General features: G+C 40.0%; 3 protein-coding genes across 4 annotated transcripts in view; 2 read left to right on the forward strand and 1 right to left on the reverse strand.

The window, feature by feature from the left end:
- On the reverse strand, nucleotides 1-21,455 carry chdh (choline dehydrogenase). Of its 2 annotated transcripts, XM_078949548.1 has the most exons (11): nucleotides 21,321-21,382; nucleotides 19,557-19,691; nucleotides 19,034-19,444; nucleotides 18,694-18,924; nucleotides 16,431-16,597; nucleotides 8,029-8,180; nucleotides 7,818-7,947; nucleotides 6,892-7,026; nucleotides 6,197-6,339; nucleotides 3,395-3,497; nucleotides 1-2,692 (listed from the first exon to the last, which is right to left on the reverse strand). In XM_078949548.1, the coding sequence occupies exons 3-11, from the start codon at nucleotides 19,435-19,437 to the stop codon at nucleotides 2,274-2,276; spliced, it is 1,884 nt and encodes a 627-aa protein (XP_078805674.1). In that variant the 5' UTR covers nucleotides 19,438-19,444; nucleotides 19,557-19,691; nucleotides 21,321-21,382; the 3' UTR covers nucleotides 1-2,273. The 2 variants fall into 2 exon arrangements, with proteins under 2 accessions (XP_078805674.1, XP_004070379.1); XM_004070331.5 differs by lacking the exon at nucleotides 19,557-19,691 and having other exon boundaries at nucleotides 21,321-21,455.
- On the forward strand, nucleotides 11,048-16,358 carry LOC144993824 (uncharacterized). Its single transcript, XM_078949550.1, has 3 exons — nucleotides 11,048-11,762; nucleotides 12,954-13,132; nucleotides 16,003-16,358. Exons 1-3 carry the CDS (start codon nucleotides 11,183-11,185, stop codon nucleotides 16,123-16,125), a joined length of 882 nt encoding a protein of 293 aa, XP_078805676.1. The 5' UTR covers nucleotides 11,048-11,182; the 3' UTR covers nucleotides 16,126-16,358.
- il17rb (interleukin 17 receptor B) overlaps nucleotides 21,270-23,505 on the forward strand; it is a 13,207-nt gene continuing 10,971 nt past the window's right edge. Inside the window, exons 1-3 of the mRNA XM_011476851.4 lie at nucleotides 21,270-21,471; nucleotides 21,552-21,643; nucleotides 21,730-21,754. Of these exons, the coding sequence (XP_011475153.2) occupies nucleotides 21,270-21,471; nucleotides 21,552-21,643; nucleotides 21,730-21,754 (319 nt within the window). The remainder of the gene's footprint in view (nucleotides 21,472-21,551; nucleotides 21,644-21,729; nucleotides 21,755-23,505) is intronic.

A 23,505-nucleotide genomic window follows, 5' to 3' on the forward strand; every position in this document is an offset into this window, starting at 1 on the left:
TATGTTGTGCAGCACAGCTTTATTTTTTCTACTTTCCACTGCTCTACAAACTTGTGTAAAAAAAACTAACTGTAATATTTGAAAAAAAAAAAGACTTTTAACTTGAAGATTTCTTCTTTCTGCCTATTTACTGTTTAAAAAATAAAGCTCTATCTACTTTGTAGCATAAGAACTTATACCTGATAGATTTTGTACCAATAAAAACAAAAACTCTGTTTTGTACATTTGAATTTTTGCTGAAATGACATAGAACCTGCTGCGTTTTTGTAATGATCACTGCATAAAAACATACAAGGACAAAGTCACAATGATTTGTTGACATTCAGTACAAAGAAAAAAAACAACAATAAAAAAAATCTTTAAAATGAGTTATTTCCCTTTCTGGTCCATCGATCCTTTGCTCCTACATTCACATGATTAATGTTATTGCACAAACTCATTAGTAAACAATCAGAACTTCAATGATGGGTCATGATTTAGTGACTAAAAGTGACTAGAGTAAAAAAAAATCATGTGTAAAGTCAACAGTAAAATCCGCAATGATTGTCTATAATCACATGCTGAAAATAAGTCACTTACGATATAAACTGTATTGATCATTAAGCACCAATGATGAACCTTGTAATGTAAAATCAATGAAACATAAAAAAATGAAGGGAAAAGTGACTGAAGATGCATTGAGCCCTACATGGTTTCACTTTTAAGTGCCATTGAGATGATCCTGCACATACAGCATGTAAAGGAAACTGAAATGAGCATTGAAGCACACATGGAACTGCAGTGGCTGTAAACTGGAAGGCTTGCTCTGTTAATAAATGAGAAAGGCAGCTATTTCTGTTCACTGATGGGCCTAAAGTGTTTGGTTACCTTATCTTGCACCTCCTGTTTACTCCTTTCTGAAGAAACACCTCCTTACATTGTTTGGCCATTAGGACTGCCGTTTACCGTATTTGTTCAGATTTATCTGCACACACATCTGTGTGCTTTTTAAACCAAATTCACATTTCATCAGAACTGTGCGGCTTCTCTCTCCACAGAAGCACCTGTGCAGATTTCCTGTTGACATGCTGTGGGTGCAGAAAAAGCCATGATAAGAATATGTCGTTAAAATAAATGAGCCTGCAAGACTCAAGAAGGATATATAAGTTTGTGCACTGCAAAAACTGAATCTTGAGAAAAATAAAAATAAAACTTTTTCTACAAAAACTCTTATTTTCTGTTTTGCAAGACAAATAATCAAGAACATTTTTAAATGACAAAATAATCTCAGATTAATAAACATGTCTAATAGAATTTTTTTTAGACCTTGATGAGACCATTTTTCTTACCCAATTGGCAGATTTTTTTTGTTTGTTTAAAAAACATTTTCCCATTTTAAGAATTTTTGACTTCTTCTAGGCTGATATGAGTGCACATAACTGCGCTTAGACTGAAAGCTGCTAATCATTTCATTAAAATGAGTGCAAAGGCTTTCGCTGTGTGCAGCTGCAAGCTATAGTTAATCGGAAAACCATTAAGCAAAAAGTCTTGGGTTACTTGTCACATCTTCCATTTCCTGAGGTCAGTTGTTTAAAAAATCTGTCACTTTTTCAGTCTGCTTTGAAAAGGACAGCCCATCTAGTTAACATAAGCTATTAAACTACAAGCCTAAAGAGTAACTGAATGACGAAATGTTTTGGCAATGCAAATCAACAAAAGCTAATCAACTTCTTTTAAATATTCACTGAAGATCAAGTATGAGGTGTGGGGGAAAAGTCACATGAGGACAAACAAAAACAAAGGATGGCTACACTTTCACACAAGGACTTTTTGTCATAAACCCTTTAAAACTTATACTAGGCTATTTGTTATCACAGTTTGCAAGCTTCCAATTTTTCTGATAAAGCAATCTCTTTAACTGAACTCTTGTATTTTTTTTTTCATTGAGCTGTTAAATTCCTCTGGAGAAAAGAGTATGTAGTGGAATAACCTGTGGGAATTAAGGCCAGGATTTTTCCCTTCTTCCTTGTTCAAACAATTCAGTTTAGCTTAGAGATTTGTAGTTCTTCTACATAATTGCATTTTTTTTTAAATATTAATAATTTTCATTTGTAATTTGAGGCAATTCAGTTTGCATGAAATGAAAAGGGCTCACATTTAAAGATTACTTCCCATTATAAGACTAATAATTATCATGATTACTTGTGGATCTGCGGATGAAGCTATCAACTGTCTCTGACCCAACCTTTACCTGTCAGGTAAACAATATTAGCCCTTCAGATCATTATCTTTATTTATCTCTGTGTTTCTAACGTTGGTGGTTGGTACACAGGAACTCCTGGGTCAACAAGAGGAGGGCGACCTCTGATGATATCTGCAGCCTTCTCAGCAATCATAATGGTTGGAGCATTTAGGTTTCCACTGACGATGCTGGGCATGATGGAAGCGTCGACTACACGAAGCCGATCCAGGCCGAGAACTCGCGTGTCTGCGCCGACGACCGCCATTGGGTCTGATGGAGAACCCATCTTACAGGTGCAGGATGGGTGGTAAGCGCTGTCTGCCTTTTGGCGGACAAAAGCGTCAATTTCGGCATCAGACTGGACCTGAGGACCGGGCTGGACTTCAGGGCCTCGAAATGGATCAAATGCCTTCTGAGCAAAAATCTCTCTGGACAGTTTGACACACTGCCTGAACTCCCACACGTCAATGTCTGCAAAAAGTAAAGGTAATGAGTCTGCTATCACAAATGTTTGTCAAAAAAAAGAAGAGGCTGCTTTTTTACCCTTTAACACCAGAACTGTCACTGGCGACTCAGAAATAACACACTCTTTGACATACTGTAACTCCACAACTGTTAATGCAATCAATTTCAATCAGCTGATTCTGACGCTGACTAAAATAGCTTTTTTTCCTTCAGCAACAAAATCAGCTGATTTCTGCTGATTGGTAAGCCCTTCAATATTGTAAAGGGTTGCATATCAGTACAAAGCTGCTTTTCTCCGCTTCAGAATCCACAAGAAATTATTTTGCAAATGGTTAAAAAGTTACAGTAGTTGAAAGAATGTAAACACTGAGGCTATATCTCTAGTGTTACAAGACGTAGTAGCCAAAATTAATCAAAATATTAAAGAAATAATGGAAAATGCAGCTTTAAAAATACCTTAAAAAACATTCCTGCTAAAAAAGGTTATTTATTAGCATTTAAAAAATCTGAAACAAACTTTGAACGAGCAGATCAGCTGTGACTGAGATTTTTCTTTGTTTTTCTTCATTTATTTTGAATCTTTCATTGACACCTTGACAAGTTGACTTGTTAGGGTAAAGGTGCAATTTAAGAAAATTCTTTCTGCCTAAAGCAAAGTCCTATTGTCGTTAAAAATGTTCCACAGGGTCATGAGAGACCACTTCTTACCTGTGGAAAGATAGTTTGGCTGTAGAACTGGGTGATCTAGAGGGTTGGGGCTCTTCAGCTTTATCCACCCAATACTGGTGCTTCTCATTGGTCCAACATGCACCTACAAGGACAAAACATTCTTTATCCACCTACAAGATGCCTTTTTGTTTTCATAAATGTTTTTATTTTTAAATTGGAAAAATGCATAAACCTTTGTAAACAAGACAAGTCGAAATTCACAGTTTAACCCTTGTGCTATCTTAGACATTTTAACATTGGGAGTCGGGTCATCTAGACCCACAAGACAGTGCTCTGAACCTATTTTCTTCAATGATTTGTGATCTTTACTGGTGTCCATGGATTACATGAAATCCTCTCCACCTTTATCCACCTTTGTCATGGTAGGGAGAACACGTCAATGTAAGGGTTGGGTCATCTAAGATAACACAAGGGTTAAGTGTGCTGACTAAAATACCTGTTGAGAAATAAATATAGATGTTTCCACAAGCCAAATAAAGCCTTTTTGTTGTATTTGGCCTCAACTAACAACCATATTACTGTTTTCTTCTGAAACCCAACCAGTTTTTACTGATGCCGCTGAGTTTTTAGTGTTTTTTTTAAACAAATTAAAAACGTCTCAAACTAAGCTTGCACATGTGCTCTGCTTAAATTTAAAATCAAGTTTTTGGTGTTTTTAACATTCTTGTGACCTTTTTCTAATGATGGATAACAAATATTAAGGAAACTAAGCTCAAAATTACATCTCTGAGTAATTACATGTCTAAGACCACTGGTGAGGCTTTTAAAATAGAATAAAATTTGATTGGAGTGGGTCTTTAAAAAGCAACTGCCTCAGCATTTGTAATTACTTCGAACTTCCTGTTAAGTTTAAAATCAGCCATAAGAGCAGTTTTGGGTAAATTAATTCTAAAAAGTAATTGATTACTTTACTTAGTTACTGGATCAAAATACTAATTAAATTACTTTATTAAGTAATTACATTACTCTATTCATTACCTATTTGAAAATTCATTACTCGTTATTTTACTTTTTTACCTGTCATACACGGTAAAAACATTTAACTTTATTTTTAAAGCAAAGAACTGGTATGAATGTAGTTTAAGACAGACGCTGGTTTCCTGAGAATTCAGCCAACATTGTGAAAAATGACACAAAACAAGTTACGACACACATGCGGTGAGTGAGATGAACCTGTTACTCCTTTATCTAAACCTATCAGATCTGATATAAGCCACTCTTTAGAAAGCACAAAGAATTGTTAAATGCCTCCATGTTCATTTTCATTCACCTTTGGTATTCCATTTCAACGAGTTGCACCTTTCTTTCTATGTCTACCCTTTGTGCAAAGTTCTGCACTGCGAGTCTAATGGACGACCCCCCCCCCCCCCCCCTCTGCGGAGCACATTGAGCGCTGACTCATATTGACGCAGAGACGCAGACAGGTGTAGCTTAGAGAGAAAAAAGGTGAAATATTATAGGAAGGAATTAAATTTCTGTAATTCGTTACTTTGTAATCCGTTACCCCCAACACTACATAAGATCAAGTGCAAGTGAAACAGCAGCTATATGTCCCTGAGATGCCAGTGGTCTCAGTTTAGTTGTCCTCTTCGTTCCCACTGGAGGGGACTCCTAAAGCTATTCTAGCTACGAGTAAGTATGGCTACATTAGCAAGTCTGTGGAATCATTAAAACGATATCTTTTGGGTTCTGGTTCCCACTGATCGTTAGGCTTCCATTTGTGGGTGTTGGCAGAATGCTGGTGCTTCTGGGATTGTCCTGGCCTGGAGCTGATGGTCTGAACTTCCTCTCTGGCTATGTCAGAGGGATTCTCGGGCTTGCATACATGTTGAGCCGCTGGTCTGTGGCCCAGACAGGTCATGTCTCTGCCGTGAGCATCAGCACACAAAGTGTCCCTTTGTGTGCTGCCTAATGCAGAGATTTTGCAAATGGCCGTTTAAAGTGAATGCTGCAGTTTGCATGCATCATTGTGCTGTCTAAGAAGCCCAATGAAAGATAATCTATACCTCATCTCACAGACTCTTCCCAACACTTGCATCATTACTATTATAGTCATGCACAAACAATACTGCGCTGACACTTTTATTTTTATGTACAAATACTAATATCCACTTGCACAAAAACTTATACACTTGCAAAAATACTATCCAGCTCTTAATTATTTGTATAAAACGTCCTTCACTGGACTTCTTGTAGTGTTGTACTGTCCTATTTTGTTTGTATTTTTTTTTTTGTTGTGTTGTTCTCTTTTCTCATCCCAGAGGTTTATTAAACTCTATCCAACTGTGGAATTTTTAGAATTGGTTATATTTGAGCAATCAAAAAAAATCAAAAGAAGATAAACAAAAGGAACATATATCTTTACATAAACGTATCATGTTCATCCCTCATGCAGTAAAAAGGTATGAGGGATTTTTAAATAACCGGAAAGAGCTGTGCAATGGAGTCTGCAATAGTTGTTTCCAGATGTGTTTCTCAGAAACAGACTGCTAATAACTAAAAAAAAACACTTCTCTGGTAATTTCTGGGAAAAGCAATACTACTTCTGAATTATTTGTATGAGGTTACTGATTTCCAAGGAAAGTTGTGTAAATCTTCCCAAGCAATGCTTGTGTTTCTGTGTAACCAAGTTTTCTTGATTACTCTGTGTGCACAGAGCAGATAACAGTGTAGTGTTGCTAATGTTTTAAACACAAACATTTTCACTGATCCATCACTGAAGTAGAGACTTGTCTCCTGCATAAACAATAGAAAGACAAATGGTGTATAGTTCAAACATACCTGGTAGGCTTCAATCTTTGATGCAATTCGCCCATGGTCAATTACTTGTGAAGGAAGAAAGTGAAACTGAATGTCAGGGTGAGTTACGTTTGGTCGACTGCGTATAAATCCCCCACTCTCCAGATGTGCGGTTGCTCCATAACCTAGGGGGGAATCAAACCCAAACATCAGGATGAAGTTCCAGGCTCATGAGAAGAAATGAAACACAAATCTATCTGTGACTTTTGCTCCTGGCATCAAATGTTTCTGCCTTAATCAGACCTTTATCTGTCAGCTGACAAAACATGTCAGTATGCAGTAAAAAAAAGACAAAAGGCTACAAAAAAAAAAGACAGCTGCTAAACATCCAGCCACCTTTTAGCCACATGAGAAAAGATCACCAAATTGAACTAAGAGTTTTTCAAGTTCTTTGTTTTGCTGATATTAAGAATCAACCAAGACAAATCGACAAATCAAAACTCATAACTCACAACTTTTAACCCCTTGATGCCTATTGATCCAAATATGCAGCGAACCACGTTGGCTCCAAAATTACTTTAATGTAGCATCTACTTGAAAGCAAAACCATAAGTGGATTTCTTTTTCATACCTGGAAATAAATTCAGGCATCCAGAGGTTCAGGACAATGTGTGCATTTTTTAATGTGTCATTAAGTTTGTAGGCTCTCATGTTCTAGTGTCGGTGTATGTGGTTACCAGTGAACACGCTGAGCCACTCCAGGCCGATCTTAACCATGTGAAAAGGTTTTTGCGCCTTGTACAAAGTGATGGGCTGAGTGCACTGCTGCTGGACATACAGCTCCAAGTGATCCTGTAGGTTACTACCAACACCTGAGGAGAATTCACAGAAATTAATTAATCACTATTTGTTAGAGCACTTTTCATCTACACATCCTGTACAATAAGAGTTACTTGACATAAGAGACATCTCTCTCTCTCTCTCTCTCTCTCTCTCTTTCTTTCTCTCTCTCTCTCTCTCTCTCTCTCTTTCTCTCTCTCTCTCTCTGTCTCTCTCTCTCTCTATATATATATGTTAAACCAATACAAACTTCTAAGACTCAATAGAATAAAAGTCACAATAAAAGAAAAACATTAAATGGAGGAAAAGCTATCACTAATACTTTAAGGAGCCATTCAATAGATTACAAATATAGAAAGGGTAAAAATATACAAATGATGAAACATAAATTTCATAAAATACTAAAAAGTCAACTAAATAAATTAGTTGATTAAGAAGATTGTAAATGCTAAGTTAAAGAGATGTGTCTCAATTTGCATGAAAAAATCTCCAGAGATGAACTCAAGTGAGTTCTTTCACAGATGAGGACCTCGGTACAGAAAAGAGGCCTCGCTGTGAGTCATGGTTCTCATCGAGGGTAAAGATGAGAGCAGAACCTGAGGATCTGAGAGTCCTGGAGGGTTTGTAACGACTGAGAAGATCTGATAAATGGAAGGTGCCAATCCTTTAAGACAGTTAAAAAAAGGAGAATCTTATCTTGAAGCTGACAAGCAGCCACCTTAGAGGGCTCTCTTCCTCGTATTAGTTAAAAGAAAGGAACAAATTGGTGCAAATTATTTCACTTCAAACTGGAAATATTTACAAGGACTCTCAGAATCTGTACCTGGTAAGTGCTGAACAACAGGAATGCCGAGTTCCTTCAAGTCATCTGCATTTCCCACCCCAGACAGCATGAGAAGCTGAGGGGAGTTGATGGCTCCTCCGCTCAGTATCACCTCTTTTTCTGCAAACACCTGAGCAAATATAACCAACATGTTAGCCTAAAAATTGCTTAAAAATACATGTGTTTGTCTTAAAAGATGGACACTTCTCACTTTCTTCTTTTGTCCATTTTGTGTGTATTCCACCCCAACAGCGCGACCACCATCAAACAGGATCCTGGTGGCCACACAGCGAACCTCAGTCTTTAGGTTGGGTCGGCTCAGGACGGGTCTGAGGTAGGCGCTAGCCGTGCTCCATCTCTTCCCTGGAGATTTTAGAAAAGTAAAAGAGAGTGGAACCCACTACTTACTTAGGTTCACTGTGGGAGGCTTTGGCTGCACTGAAATGCTTGCAAAGCTGTAATTTGACTTTAAAACCCATTTAAATAAGCAAGAGCAAAAAAACTAAAAAGTCCTGGACTGATAAGTAAACTTCTCGTAATCAGTAAAAATATTAGCGGAGCTTTTTCTCACAGTTGCATTATCAGCAGTTTTTTGATATTTTTATTTATTTAAATATAATAGATTTTAAATATCTGTTTATTAAACTTTTTTCAAGTTACTTATTTTTAAATGGAATTGCAGACGGATGTGAAAGCTTGTGCTTTTTTAACGTAATAACTTAGAACAGGCTTACAAACCATAATCCAGAGAGAGCCGCAAGGTCCAACCTCAACATTTGAGAAAAATACGCTTTATCCATGTTTTTGTGGTCATTAGGAAAATCATTAATAAAATTTTGCCTTTAACTAATCACAATAATTTAATTCTATTACAGTTATATTTTTCTCTGTTTAAACTTATTTTGCTTTTGACAGCAGCACATACAAGTTCTTTTCAAAATAAAATATACTTTGTGTCAAATAAGATCCTCCTGCTGAAGCAGATTAATTTGTATAAAAAAAGAAAATCAAGTAATACATTTAAACATCGTTTTTCTACTTTTACTATTGAATATAAACACAACAACATAGGTGTAAAATCCCCTTTTTTTAATCTTTTCATCTAAATGAAAATATATTTGAAGAACTTTGCCTCTGAACAGCGACATAGAGCCACTTTATTTCCTCAAAAATGTGAAACACCTGCTTGACAAGGGAGGCTCTGTGGGTACTGTATTCCTTGATCTGAAACACGCCTTTGACACTATTAATCATAATGTTCTCCTTACAAAGTTAACTTATTTTAATTTCTTGAACAGTGTCCTCTGCTAAATGAAATCATTTATCCGTGACAGAAAACAAGATGTACAAATTGAAAATTCACAGCCATCATTTCCTAACTGTTCAGATGGAGTCCCTCAAGGCTCATTATTGGGGCCACTTCTATTAAGTTTGTATGTGAACAACCTGCCAGATGTATACAAGAATACAAAAATACAATTATATGCAGATGATGCAGTTCTGTATGTTCATGCCAAACAAAAGCTGAAGCAGCTGCAGTTCTGTCTGGAGCCCTGGTCCCAGTCTTTCAGTGGCTCCAAAACTCTTGCTTACATCTCAATGCTAAAAAGACGGTCTGCATAATTTTTTCACATCAGCCAAGTGGTCAATGGAGAGCGATTGGAAGTTCTAGAACAATTCAAGTATCTTGGCAAAATCTTCGATTCAAACGTAACTTTTAAAGATCATGTAAAGAAAATTTCCAATATTGTCAAATTTAATCTGTCATATTTTAATAAATTAATGTCTTCTCTGACTACTGAGGCAGCAAAGTTTCATATGCATTTAATGATTTTTAGTCAGATAACTTATTGTCTTACTACATGTTCCCAGACAAATGAAAGCACTTTGAAACTCCTCAAGTCTTCGTTTAAGAGAACCCTGAAAGTTTCCGACAAAAGGCCTCTGCGTTATCATTACTGTGACATTCTAACCAAGTATAGCATAATAATTCAATTTTATAAGTAATAAAACAAATGTTGGAACAGGCTTTAACTCGAAGGGACTGTAATGTACAAAGGCACAGGAGTGTAAATCAGAGGAACACAGTTATGGAATACACTGCCACAGCACAATAGAAACTGTGAAAACTATCCTACCTTCCATACAGCTCCTAAACAATGGCTGAAAACAAACCAGTCCTGCAGACATTGATGTCATTGTTGCTTTTCTTGGGTTTTTTAGACTCGTGTTTAATTGCAAATAACCTTTGTAAATATCTTTATCACTAATATTGCGCTACTGTTTTGTGTTGTAAATGTAATTGTTGAACCTTTTGTCCTGCCTTAGACATATTTATGTTGAAGCAGCTGCTAAAAAAAATGTTTAATATGCACTGTACTAATTCACATAAATAAAAATAAATAAAACAGACAAGACACTTTTGCACCAGAATATGTTTAAACTTAAACTTCAAAGTTCAAAAAAAAAAAAAACAGCCTTAAGTCACTATGGCTCCAAATGCCCCTACAATTGTAGCAATAAGGAGGCGCCAGAGAGTGTATAGGATGAATTCAGATTCAGCCAAAGTCTTATTGGAGATATTTTTAATCTAGTCCTATTTTGGTTCAAGCTCGTCAGACCAACTTTTTTTGTGTCGTTTCAGAGGACAAGGGAAAACACATTAGTCTCCAAACTACAAATGTAGCAAACATTCTATGGGGTAACTGGGTAACCGTTTGTGAATGTACTGTTACGTGCCGAGTCTTTTGGGGTGGATGAGCTTTCTTCTTGTTTTGGGTTATTAGTTATGTTAATTGAACGCGGTGGTATCTGGGGGGGCGATCGGCCCATCTCCTTTCTTCTAGGTTGGACGTCATTGCCTCGTCGTCCTGGTTGGCCTGTCACTCCATCTACAGCGTCGGCCCCGCCCCTCTGCGCTGGAGGCACGGACACATAAGCTGACGTGGCCCAAGCACCAGGGCGGCTGACTCTTCAGCTCGCCATTTGTGTTCTGTGCACTTATTTGTGTTTCGTTTCGGTTTTTGACACCTTAGAATGATTTCTACTTATCCTTGCTATGTCTGAATGCCTCTTTTTACGGGCATGTGTTCTTTGATTATTGTCAACTGTGTCTACATCACGTTGTGATCCCATGTGGGAGGATATCTGTGTGACGGAACCAGTTGTAGCTTACTGCTCCGAATAAATCAGTTAATACAGATCTGTTGTATTGCTGATTCCCTTTTCCCTCCCACACCCCGGGGTCGTAACAAGTGGGGGCTCGCCCGGGATACATCCGCTCACGCCCTTTATAGGAGTGGGCGGTGTCCCTAGTTTACTCTGGATTCATTCATTCATTTCTTATTTTACGGCGGTAGGAAGCAATGCCTTCGCCCTTTGATTTGGCGGATTTCCTAGGAAACCCGTCCGTGGAAGCGTTGGAGTGTTTTCTTAAGGACGACTTAGTGAAAATGGCCACCCACTTCGGCATCACGTTTGGCGGTCATACACGAAAGCGGGAATTGAAGTCCCTTATAGTGACCAGGCTGGAGGAGTTGGATCTGGTGACGCTGTCTGGGCGATCTGCTCTGGTGACGCCCAAGGATAAGGATGATGCGGCCAGGGGAGCAGGTGAGTGCAAACCGAAGGTAAAGACGCCCTTCACGCTCCCCCGTTATGATTCCTCTTCTCCGGATGGTGCTGCTGGCTCCGGAGAGGGGGCGCGGCTCAAGGTGCGCCTGGCTCGACTCGAGCTGGAGGCTCGGGAGAAGCACGAGCAGGCGCAGCGCGACCTTCAGCTCCAGATCCGGAAGCTCGAGATTGAGGCCGACACAGCTGTGCGCATCTGTCAGCTGGAGCTGTCCGCCCAGCAGGGGGGACCATCCGCAGGGATAGCCGGGGATCAGCACAGCGGCGCGCCGGCCGCTCCTCCCCTGTCCCAACATCCAGCTGTGTTTGACATTAGTAAGTACATTAACCTAGTACCGATCTTCCGTGAGTCCGAGGTGGATGCCTATTTTGGGGTGTTTGAGCGCATTGCATCTGCTCTGCAGTGGCCTTCGGAAGTTTGGGCTCTACTACTGCAGTGTAAGATGCATGGAAAAGCTCAGGAGGCTGTTTCGGCTCTTTCTTTGGAAGACAGCCTGAAGTATGACTGCGTTAAAGCTGCCATACTAAGAATGTATGAACTGGTACCTGAAGCTTATCGGCAGAAGTTCAGGAACCTGAAAAAAGGAACCCTTTGTACCCATACGGAGTTTGCGAGGGAAAAGGGGCTTTTATTTGATAAATGGATTGCCGCTTGTGATGCTGCCGATTATGACTCTCTTCGTGAACTAATTTTGGTGGAGGAGTTTAAAAAGTGTCTACCTGAACGTGTTGTTGTGTATTTAAACGAACAGAAGGTGAACACGCTTTCTTCTGCGGCTGTGTTAGCCGATGAGTATGTTTTGACACATAAATTTGCCTTTCCTGTGTCCTCTGAGGGTGTAAGCCCGACTTCGGTGAACAGTTATCGGTCGTGTCCGGCTCCTGCTTTCCAGAAGGAGGAGAGGTGTTGCTTTTACTGCCACAAACCGGGACACGTCATTGCTGATTGCCTTGCACTCAAACATAAGGAACAGCCTAAACTGTCGCCGCCTAAAGGTGTGGGTGTCGTGAAAGTTGACATTAAGTCAGATGGAGTTGAGGAGTGTTTTAAGCCGTTTGTCTTTGACGGCTGGGTGTCTTTGGTGGGTGATAAAAATAACTGTTGTCCCGTGCACATTTTACGTGACACGGCTTGTTCACAGTCTGTTATACTGGCCTCTGTCTTACCCTTCTCTGATAAATCTACCTGTGGGTATGATGCAATTTTACGGGGAGTTGAGATGGGTTATGTTTTACGGCCAGTACACAAAGTACATGTGCAATCTGAATTAATCAGCGGGGTTTTCCCTGTGGCTGTATGCCCGGAGCTTCCAGTGGGAGGAGTCACGTTTCTAATGGGTAATGACATCGCGGGAGGAAAGGTGACTCCTACCCTGGAGGTGGCCAACGGGCCCCCCCCCACTGACGTCACACAGCCTTCTAGTATCTTTCCCAGTTGTGTTATTACCCGTGCCCAGGCCCGTAAGGGTGAGGATATTAACCTGTCTGACTCCATCTTAATGTCAGCTTTCGCAGATGACCCCGACAGGAAGGCTGACACTCAGGAAGCCGCTGAAACTCCGGAGTCTGGAGCGTCCGCAGTAGAGGAGGTGCCTCTGCCTGTGGATCGTGCCCGTCTTGGTGCGGAGCAAAAGGCCGACCCGACCCTAAGACAATATTTTTCTAGGGCGATGGATGCTACTCAGGTAAAAGGGGAGGGGGTTTATCTCATGGAGGATGATCTGCTGTTGCGCAGGTGGCCTTCAGTAGTTTCTAGCAGTGATCAGGTTCTTCAAGTGGTAATTCCTGCTATTTATAGACCCTCCATTTTAGCCATGGCCCACGAAAGTGTGTGGTCGGGCCATCTTGGGGTTCGAAAAACCTACCGGCGCATTTTGCAGCATTTTTTTTGGCCAGGCATTAAAGCCGATGTAGCAAACTATTGTCGCCATTGTCATATTTGTCAACTAACTGGAAAACCAAATCAAAAGATCCCCCCCGCTCCATTACGTCCGATTCCCATGGTAGGGGAGCCTTTTGAACGGGTTATAGTTGACTGTGTCGGCCCTTTGCCTCGGACCAAACATGGGAATCAATATTTACTCACCATCATGTGTGCCGCCACTCGTTTCCCAGAAGCAGTGCCGCTACGTACCATAACTACCCGTGCCATCGTGAAGTCATTAACAAAGTTTTTTCCCATTTTTGGCATGCCCCGTGTAATCCAGTCAGATCAGGGAACAAATTTTTTGTCTAAAATTTTCCAACAGGTCCTTCGAACGCTAAACATCCAACACGTTGTGTCTAGCGCCTACCATCCTGAGTCTAAGGGTGCTCTGGAACGGTGGCATCAGACGTTAAAGTCCATGTTGCGGAAATATTGTCTTCAGACGGAGAATGATTGGGATGAAGGCATCCCGTTCCTGTTATTTGCAGCCCGTGAAGCTAATCAGGAATCCCTCGGGTTTAGTCCGGCGGAATTAGTGTTCGGTCACACACCCCGTGGGCCCCTTAAGTCTTTAAAGGACCGTTTTTTAGCACCGCCTTCCCCTGAAAACGTATTGGATTTTGTTAGCTGCTTTCGTGAACGTCTTCACCGAGCCAATGAGTTGGCACGGAAATCTTTGTCTGCTGCTCAATCAACCATGAAAGCGAATTATGATCGGTCAGCGGAGCCTCGGCAGTTTCATGCTGGCGAACAAGTACTGGTCTTGCTTCCCTCTCCGGGAGCGACCTTTTCCGCTCACTACAGTGGTCCCTACGCTGTTACTGAGCGGCTGAGTGAGACTGATTATGTTGTAGCCACTCCGGAACGACGTCGAAAACATCGTGTGTGTCACATAAATATGCTGAAGAAGTATTTTCCCAGAGGTGCCGAGGCTGAGCCGTGCAAAGACATTCCGGTGGAGCGCTGTTGCATCCCTATTACAACCGAAGGTACCATTCTTAAGGATGATGGGCTCCGCGTCCCTCCTTCAGCTCATCTCGGCGCCCGATTATCTAACTCTGAGTTATTAACCAGACTGCCGACTCTTTTGCCCCATTTATCCCCTGACCAACAACGAGATGTGGTCTCTTTATTCGATCGCTACTCCTGCTTATTTCAGGATGTGCCAACTCGGACTACGGTCATTGAACATGACATAGATGTAGGAGCAGCCCGGCCAATAAAACAGAATCCCTACCGCTTAAACGTCACCAAGCGTGAGATTATGAAGACTGAAACAGACTACCTCCTCCAAAATGGGTTAGCAGTACCTAGTTCCAGCCCCTGGAGTTCTCCTTGTCTCCTGGAGGTGAAGCCGGATGGCTCGCGCCGGTTCGTAACCGATTTTCGTAAAGTAAATAAGGTCACTATTCCCGATTCTTACCCTTTACCGCGTATGGAGGATTGTGTGGACAATTTGGGTACTGCCAAATATGTCACAAAACTGGATCTGTTAAAAGGATACTGGCAAGTTCCCCTTACACCTCGTGCCTCGGATATCTCTGCCTTCGTCACACCTGATCATTTCCTTCAGTATAAAGTCATGGCCTTTGGTATGTGTAATGCTCCGGCAACCTTCCAAAGGCTAATTAACACTCTGTTATTTGATTTGAAAAATTGCAACGCATATTTAGATGATCTCATAATCCACACCTCCTCTTGGGAAGAACATGTACAAGTGCTCGGTGAGGTATTTGCACGGCTGGCCAAAGCTTCACTTACTCTAAACTTGGCTAAGTGTGACTTTGGCAAAGCTACGGTTATTTATTTAGGGAGAGAAGTTGGTCAGGGACAGGTGCGGCCGGTAGACGCGAAAATATCTGCTATAGTCGAGTTTCCTCCCCCTTCTACTCGCAAAGCACTTCGCCGCTTTCTAGGAATGGCAGGATATTATCGTGCCTTCTGTCGTAACTTTTCCGCAGTTGTTTATCCTCTGACGCATCTTCTCAGTCCATCTACGGCCTTCACCTGGACCCCAGAATGCCAACACGCCTTTGATTCTTTAAAAACCCTCCTCACCCATGCCCCAGTACTAGCTGCCCCGAATTTTTCAAAATCGTTTAAATTGGAGGTGGATGCAAGTGGTGTGGCTGCTGGTGCGGTACTCTTACAGGAGGATTCTGAGGGAATTGACCACCCCGTTTGCTATTTCTCGCGTAAATTTGCGAAGCACCAGATCAACTATTCCACCATTGAGAAAGAGACTTTAGCCCTGTTGATGGCTCTGCAACACTTTGAGGTTTACCTCGGGTCGAGTGCTGTTCCTGTTCTGGTTTATACTGATCATAACCCACTCACGTTTCTGTCAAGTATGTACAACCACAATCAACGTCTTATGCGGTGGGCACTTGTGATCCAGGATTTTAACCTGGAAATTCGTCACAAGAAGGGGTCTGACAATGTACTAGCTGACGCTTTGTCTAGGGTATGAGGTCACCGGGTAACCCGGCGTCCAGATCTTAAGGGGGAGGGTGTTACGTGCCGAGTCTTTTGGGGTGGATGAGCTTTCTTCTTGTTTTGGGTTATTAGTTATGTTAATTGAACGCGGTGGTATCTGGGGGGGCGATCGGCCCATCTCCTTTCTTCTAGGTTGGACGTCATTGCCTCGTCGTCCTGGTTGGCCTGTCACTCCATCTACAGCGTCGGCCCCGCCCCTCTGCGCTGGAGGCACGGACACATAAGCTGACGTGGCCCAAGCACCAGGGCGGCTGACTCTTCAGCTCGCCATTTGTGTTCTGTGCACTTATTTGTGTTTCGTTTCGGTTTTTGACACCTTAGAATGATTTCTACTTATCCTTGCTATGTCTGAATGCCTCTTTTTACGGGCATGTGTTCTTTGATTATTGTCAACTGTGTCTACATCACGTTGTGATCCCATGTGGGAGGATATCTGTGTGACGGAACCAGTTGTAGCTTACTGCTCCGAATAAATCAGTTAATACAGATCTGTTGTATTGCTGATTCCCTTTTCCCTCCCACACCCCGGGGTCGTAACAGTACGTAAATGTCCCTTTAACCTTTATAAATGGTCATGTCCATCCACCCCAGGCCTTCCTGCTGGTAACCGTTCATGTCATCGGTGAACGGGTATCCGGCCTGCCGTCCCGCCTCAATAAAAGCTTTGTGAAGGGGATGGTTGGTCTTTCCTCTAGACACATGAAGAGGTCCCCTGCCGCCTCTGTACCTGTAAAACAAGAAATGTCCCAGATAAAGCCACTTGAATGAGCGGTGAAACATTTCAAGGAAAAATATTTTAAGTACAGATGCCATGACTCAACTTCAGAACAAGAAGAGAAACCCAAAACTCACATGTTTCTGGTGTTACTGTTACATTTAAAACCTTCAAATGTTTATACGACATTTATAGGACTGTTTTTAAATGCACTCAAAACCAGCTTGATATCTCATGTGCTGCTGGTTCCTAAGGCTTAAAAAAAGTTACAAAGATTTCCAGGAGGTGATTCTCAGAAAACAGTGCAGTAAAATAAAATAAAAATCGCTTCTAATCAGTTTCCTGTTCTCTCATATATAGGTACTGTTGTTGGCAGTTAGATATGCTTATCAACTTTAATCTTGACACTCGAGCTCTCCTGAGTACAACGCTTGATTCACTTTAGAGACCAAACTTAAGAAGATGATGAAAAACAAATAAAGGGATAGTTCTAAATTGTTGTGTGGTTCTAGATTTTTTTTTATTCCAAAACTCAAATAAAAGAGATCATTTTACCAGATGTTTTATCACTACACTCAAGATAAAAGTAGTGGTCTTCTATCCCTTACCAGCCATAACTACATGAATGTTTTCGTAAATGTTCTAAATTTGAATAAATGTACTCTTCCCTCAAAGATTAATGGAAAAAGCCTGATTTCTCACTGACTGAACTATGTAAATTTAATTATTGGTCTTTTTTTGATTAATTTAAAGTCCACACATCTACAGGGTAAAAACACGTTATCTACTTATTTTTTGTGGGGGGAGTGTGGGTTACTCACAGAATAAATGTATAAACTTGGCAGTATTTGCTTAGGAGAAATGTAGCTCAGAAGGAAATGATTTGGTGTAAGTTAAAACCTAAAGCTTCCTGTCAAACTGAGTCTGATAGCGACTTGATTGTTCCAGTCATCAAATGTATTGCAGAGTTTATAAAACATCACAATCTCCTCTAAATCGAAGGTCCCCAACCATCTTCAGGCCTGTTTAATGTCGGACAATATTTCATGAAACGGCTAAAATGGGCATCAGATTTTTTTTCTAGTTCCCAATCTCTCCCAACATTTGTGTGTAAAGTTTATCTTCATTCTTTGCAGCTGCCTTAAACCTCATTAGTAGACAAGGTTTAGTGCAAGAACCTTTAAAATGTGATAAAGCAGTCTTCCGCCTCAGCCAACTTTTACAGTGTGGCATATAATTATAGAAGAAGAAAAAAAGGTCACTGAAACTGTTATTTTTCTAAAAACAATTATAAATGTGAATCCACATAGCATCATCCTCATAAATCCATATTCGGGGTAAAGACGCCTGTTTTTTTTGTTCAATGCAGCTTTTTTTTATTTTTTAAGTCAAAGGCATTAAAAAAAATCGGTTTTCTCACTGGTTCTTTTCTCCAAGAAAAAATAAACTTTCCAAATGTGTTTGTTGTTTGTCAACTTTGCTAGCTCGGGGTTGCGATTTAGCGTATGGTGCAGCCGCTTTAAGAAAGTGGCGGACAGATTTATGACATGTGATCGAGCGAGTTGACATGTGTCAAGAATGAGTTGGATGTAGTGGAAAGAATCCAGTCGTCTTCCAAAATAAAACTTTCTTCAAAATCCGATTAGAAAAAAACCCAAAATGTAGGCCCTTTTTGTTTTTCCTCCTGCAGCCCGGTAATGGTAATAAAATATATTGCTCAAAACAATTTTTTTCAGAAAGTTCTAGTGCAAACATTTAGCTGAGCAGGCTTTTTCTATTGCTGGTTCACCTTTTTCATTGGATATTTGGGCACTGAAAGCCTTTTAAATCCAAAAGAAAGCAAACAGTGCATTGTGATGCAAGTTTAAATCTGTTTTCTTTTGGTTTTGTGTCTGTGGTTTTAATGTCTTTTTTTGTTTTTGAATGTACATCATTTTGTTGAACATTTTTGGTAAAAATTGCTTTGTGGAAAAAGTGCATTCGATTGGTTGACTTAGGGAAACTGCTTTTGACAGATCACATAACCTCCAAACAGAGCAGTTACTTATGAGTCATTCATGCTGAATGAAAACCAAATTAAAAATGCGTTTAAAAAAAGAATTTTGTACCTGTTTTCTCCAAGCTCATGGCACTGAGCTTTCCTAAAGTAAGGCAAACAGTGCTGGTAATCCCAGCCCGCTGCACCTTCCCTGTGCCAGCGGTTGTAGTCCTCAGCGTGTCCACGAATGTAAACCATGGCGTTCAGAGAGGAGGACCCTCCCCACACACGCCCCCTCGGCCAATACAACGCCCTGTTGTTCATGTGGGCCTGAGGTAAAGTATGGTAGTACCAGTTATACCTGCAACACAGCACAGGATCCAAATACCGAATGAGCCTCTACATTGGGGTCATGTCTACATGACTTGTTGGAGACTAGTTTTTCCTAGGAAGGATGAAAAATGAATTACTTGTCATCACAGAGGTTGTACGTCAGAGCGGCTGGCATGTGGATCTTCCATGAAAGTCTTAAGCTCCCCAGCCACAGATCTTTGGGCCCGGCTTCAAGGAGCAACACAGACTCGTGGGCGTCTTCTGTGAGGCGGTTGGCAAGGACACAGCCTGCTGACCCCGCCCCAACAACCACATAGCTGAAGGATGGCGTTCTTTGATTCCGGTCGGGGGCCGAGGCAGAGAAGCATCTATAATGCTTGAAGGGAGAGCCAGAAAACCTCTCTTCATGTCTGATGGGGATGAGGTGATGTTTGGGCGAACAGGTAAGGAACCATCTTCCACTCCTCAAAGTTCTCCCCAAAGCAATCCCAGAAAATCTTCGAGCTCCTGCTGGAGCTACTGTGGCCAGAGAAAGCATCATACTTACTCTAGAAACAAAACACAGATGATGATGATAATCTGGAGGCAGAAACTTACATCAGCAAGTCTGAAGTATTGGCAGTGACTAATGGTAGAAATTGATTGGCAGGTACGACTCACCTGGAGTTCCGATTGTGGTTTTGTGAAGAATCACAGTTAAAGTACAGTGTGTGCGCTTGAGCTTGTTTATTTATTTATGTATTTTTCAATAAGGCCTTACTCTTGCCAAGCAACAGTGAACTCGAGCTCTTGTATCTGTAAAAAGAACTGTTGCTGGAAAGGGCAATCGGTCTGTAATTCAACAGACTATTTAAACTGGCAGTCTTGTCTTTGATGACGGGAATCAATACAACTGAGAGAATTGAATCAGGCAAGACTCCATGGGTTAAAAAGCCAGTGAAACACATGGCCAACAGGGGCAGTAATTTAAAACTTGAATATTTTAAATGCTCGACTGTGATGTCATCTAGACCATATGCTTTGCCTTCTTTTATCTTTGAAATTGCATCTTGAATCTCACTTGCACGAATAACCATAGTGTCAGTAAGATCCACGTTGTCAATAGAAACTGCATGACTTTTTACCGAATTGAGCAGGTCAGAATAATGCATACGCCATAAATCAGCAATGTTATCAGCACCACATACACCTTCAATGTTGGATGGCAATGAAGTTTTACGGTTATTCATAGCATTGACCTCCTTCCAGAATTTATGGTTATCATTATTTTGTAGACCTCTGGCCAGAGAGTCTGCTCTCATCATGTTTTCTTTCTTGTTTGAACTGCACCCACAGCAAAGTTTCATACTTTAATTCTTCATATATTTTAAAATGTGCAGATTATTACAATGGCTTGTATTTAAAAATGAGTTATTAACCTCTTGTTTTCTAATTTTCAAAAACTGAATGTTTTTGCTACTTTTTAAATTTCTACTTCAACCAAAAGTACAGTGGGTGTATTATGGGCAGGGAAAAAAGCAAAACCCAACAGAAAAAGTCTGCATTTGACATTTTACTTAACCTCAAGAGCAGCTGTTGTAAAGACTGAGACTGCATCAAACGCCTGCAGATCTTATGCAACAGCTGCAGTGATAAACACAGATCATGAAAGGAAGCATTGTTCTGTTCAATCAATTGTCTTAAAGCGACAGTCAGAACAAACAGGTGGGAAAACAGAATTAAGGATGTTTACTGTTTTATAAGTTTAACATGCATGTGGACATAAAGCATGCAAATATATGTCACATCTTAGTTTTAAGTATGTTCAAAACTTGCAAATACGATTATATGCAGAAGGATTTGCCTTAGATAAGTATTATAACCTAACAGAAAACGTTAATTTAACATCAAAAAGTCTGTATGGTGGTTGTTTTTATTTGATATTTGACAAAGGTCGGTGGCTTCTCTTGTAAAACAAAGTTTTAACTCCGAATAAAGTCAGAAAGTGAGCGGGCCCGCTGAAGAAAACGCACAGCTGCTGGTGAAAAAGCGCTTTGGCTGACTCTCACATTCCGCCGTTTATGACTCTTTGCGTTTCAAGTTAACCATTACTTTCCACTCGTGACATTTGCCGTGGAAACGGTCAAGATTATGCACATTTTATGAGCCCTTTTAACGCACATAAATACCCATAAATGCCCCTAAAAAAAACTTTTTTTCTAATGTGCAAAAGTTCCTGTTGCGTCTGTTTACTTTTGTAAAAACCGCTATTTTTGTGATCACGATTGATTGATGTCCAAAATCGTGAGGGAACTTCTCGTTCAGCCAACTTAAAATAATTATGCAGGAAGAAGAGACACATGCAAACGCGCTTCTTTAGGGATTAGTTTGCAAATGAAAGTGCTGCTAGTTGTGAAGCTTTGCAGCCGTAACACGCAAACCTACCTCCTGGGATCGCAGAGAAGCGGTTTCCTCGAACCCAAGCGAAAATCAGAGCCTGTGGGCGTGGCTTCAAGCGGTGTGTTCACTGACTCTGTAGTCCGTTGTGAAGAGTTTCCAGCACTCCTCTCAGTAAAGACGTCTTCCTGCACAGAAAGTACGGTTTCTAAAGAGCCAAGTGGTTGTAACTACTTACATTTATATGCGTTCTTCACAATTTCGTCTATCTTTTTGAAGTTTCCCAGATTGTAAGGAGGATGTGTTTGGTGTTGTTTTTTCTCTGCTTCGCACTCGCAGCAGTTCTGGAGACATCTGCTCAAAATAATATAGTAAGTTATCCATTCCACCGTTAAGCTTCTCTTCTGTTCAAACTAACAGAGATATAAACCCTTAATAATTATGTATTTCATTGCAGAGTGTGAAATGTGATCAATATGACGGTAAGACAGATTTTTAATATTTATTTTTTCCCCCCTACCTAGATCCATATTTGTTATTTAACTGTCTGTAAAATGTTTAAGTGACAAAAAGTTAGTAGTTTGGCTATAAATGTATTTTTACATGTCAACCTAACAGGATTACTGTGGGAAAACTATTTTAAGTTTTTTATGTTAAAAAATAATAAATTAAATGCACTTTTATTAATGACCGTTATTGTATTTTACTCTTCTTGTGTTGTGTTATCTCTCGTTGTTAGTAAAAAATAAAAAAATATCTATATTAAACATTTAAAAATAAATTATTTTCTTTACCGACATTTTTAATGCCCCATGACATAAATATTAACACAGATTTAAATAAGCAGCTTTAACAATCAATTATGCACTGTAGAAAAACAACTGTATGTAAAATTGAATCATTTTTTTAACAAACTGTAAAAGAAAAAGGTTTGAAATAGGCTAGCTTATAATATAGTTGAGGAAATTTTAAGAGAATCACACACTTCGATTTTAATATCTTTTTTTCAAATACAGTGGTATGAGAAAGTTTGGGCACCCCTGATAATTTTCAAGATTTTTCTTCATAAATCATAGGTTGGATCATCAATTTCAGTTAAATATATCATATAGCAGATGAACACAGTAATATTTGAGAATTGAAATAAAGTTTATTGGATTTAAAGAGACTGTGCAATAATTATGTAAACAAAAATAGGGAGGGGCTTATATTTGGGCACCCCAACAGAAATATGCCATCAATATTTAGTAGGTCCTCCTTTTGCAAGATAAGAATGACGGTACTTCGATGTAGCTGCAGCTAAATCGCAGTAAAGTCCCGCCCCTTTAACTGTCTCCACCAATCATTCTTGGAGGCTTAATCACACGTCATCAGTTTTGGAAATCTTTAATTTAACTTTTATTAAATCTTTTAGAAAAAAAGCTGCAACTTCCAGCTTTTTCTGCCACAATTATCACAAACATGCATGTGAGATTGCGGAGGGGCTGTAGATCAATACAGACTATGATTTCCTCCTTTTTTTTAAATTTTTGGATGCTGGTGTGCCGCAGGATTTTTGTCAAGGTTAAAGTGTGCCGTGGCTCAAAAAAGGTTAAAAAACACTGGTTTAGATCAAGATATTCCCCATCAACTTAAACTTTTTCCGCTGAAGACCGTCAGTTGTCTTTATATTTCCTTGTTCTTATTAACTGAAACTTTTTTCGTTAAGTCGTTTGAGTTAAAACATTTTCCGTTAACCCAGCAATCAAAGGAACCCCTACTTCCGTCTGTTTCGATCCAACTGCCACTGGTCTTTCTGGTCTTGTTATTTTCCAAAAAAACAGGTTTCCTTTCATCTAAAGCGATTCAAGCTTTTGATTCCCTAGAGGCACTTTACTAATTAGTCCATAAACCTGAGCTGGAGTTCTTTCTGCCAAGATTTATTTGGCCAACGGAGTGCATAATGTATTCTCAATAATCAGCTAGGTTGCTCAGTCTTTTCTAAATGTTTTATTTCTCAAAAAAAGTAGTGTTTCAGTCATTAACACAAAAGCTGCTTTTCACTCTATTGGTTTAACCCTCCTATTATCCTTGACCTCAATTCAATGTTTGTCATTAAAAAGATAAAAATTGACTTTTTTGTTTTTACTTTATATTTCATGACTTTTCCTAATTTGATGGGGACAACTGATTAAGTATAACATTATCATGATGATATTTATTTCAATGTGTTACACATATTGCATGCATTGGT

Source organism: Oryzias latipes, chromosome 7, assembly GCF_053564925.1.
Source record: "Oryzias latipes strain Hd-rR chromosome 7, Olatipes_Hd-rR_3.1".
In the NCBI taxonomy this organism is placed as follows: domain Eukaryota; kingdom Metazoa; phylum Chordata; class Actinopteri; order Beloniformes; family Adrianichthyidae; genus Oryzias; species Oryzias latipes.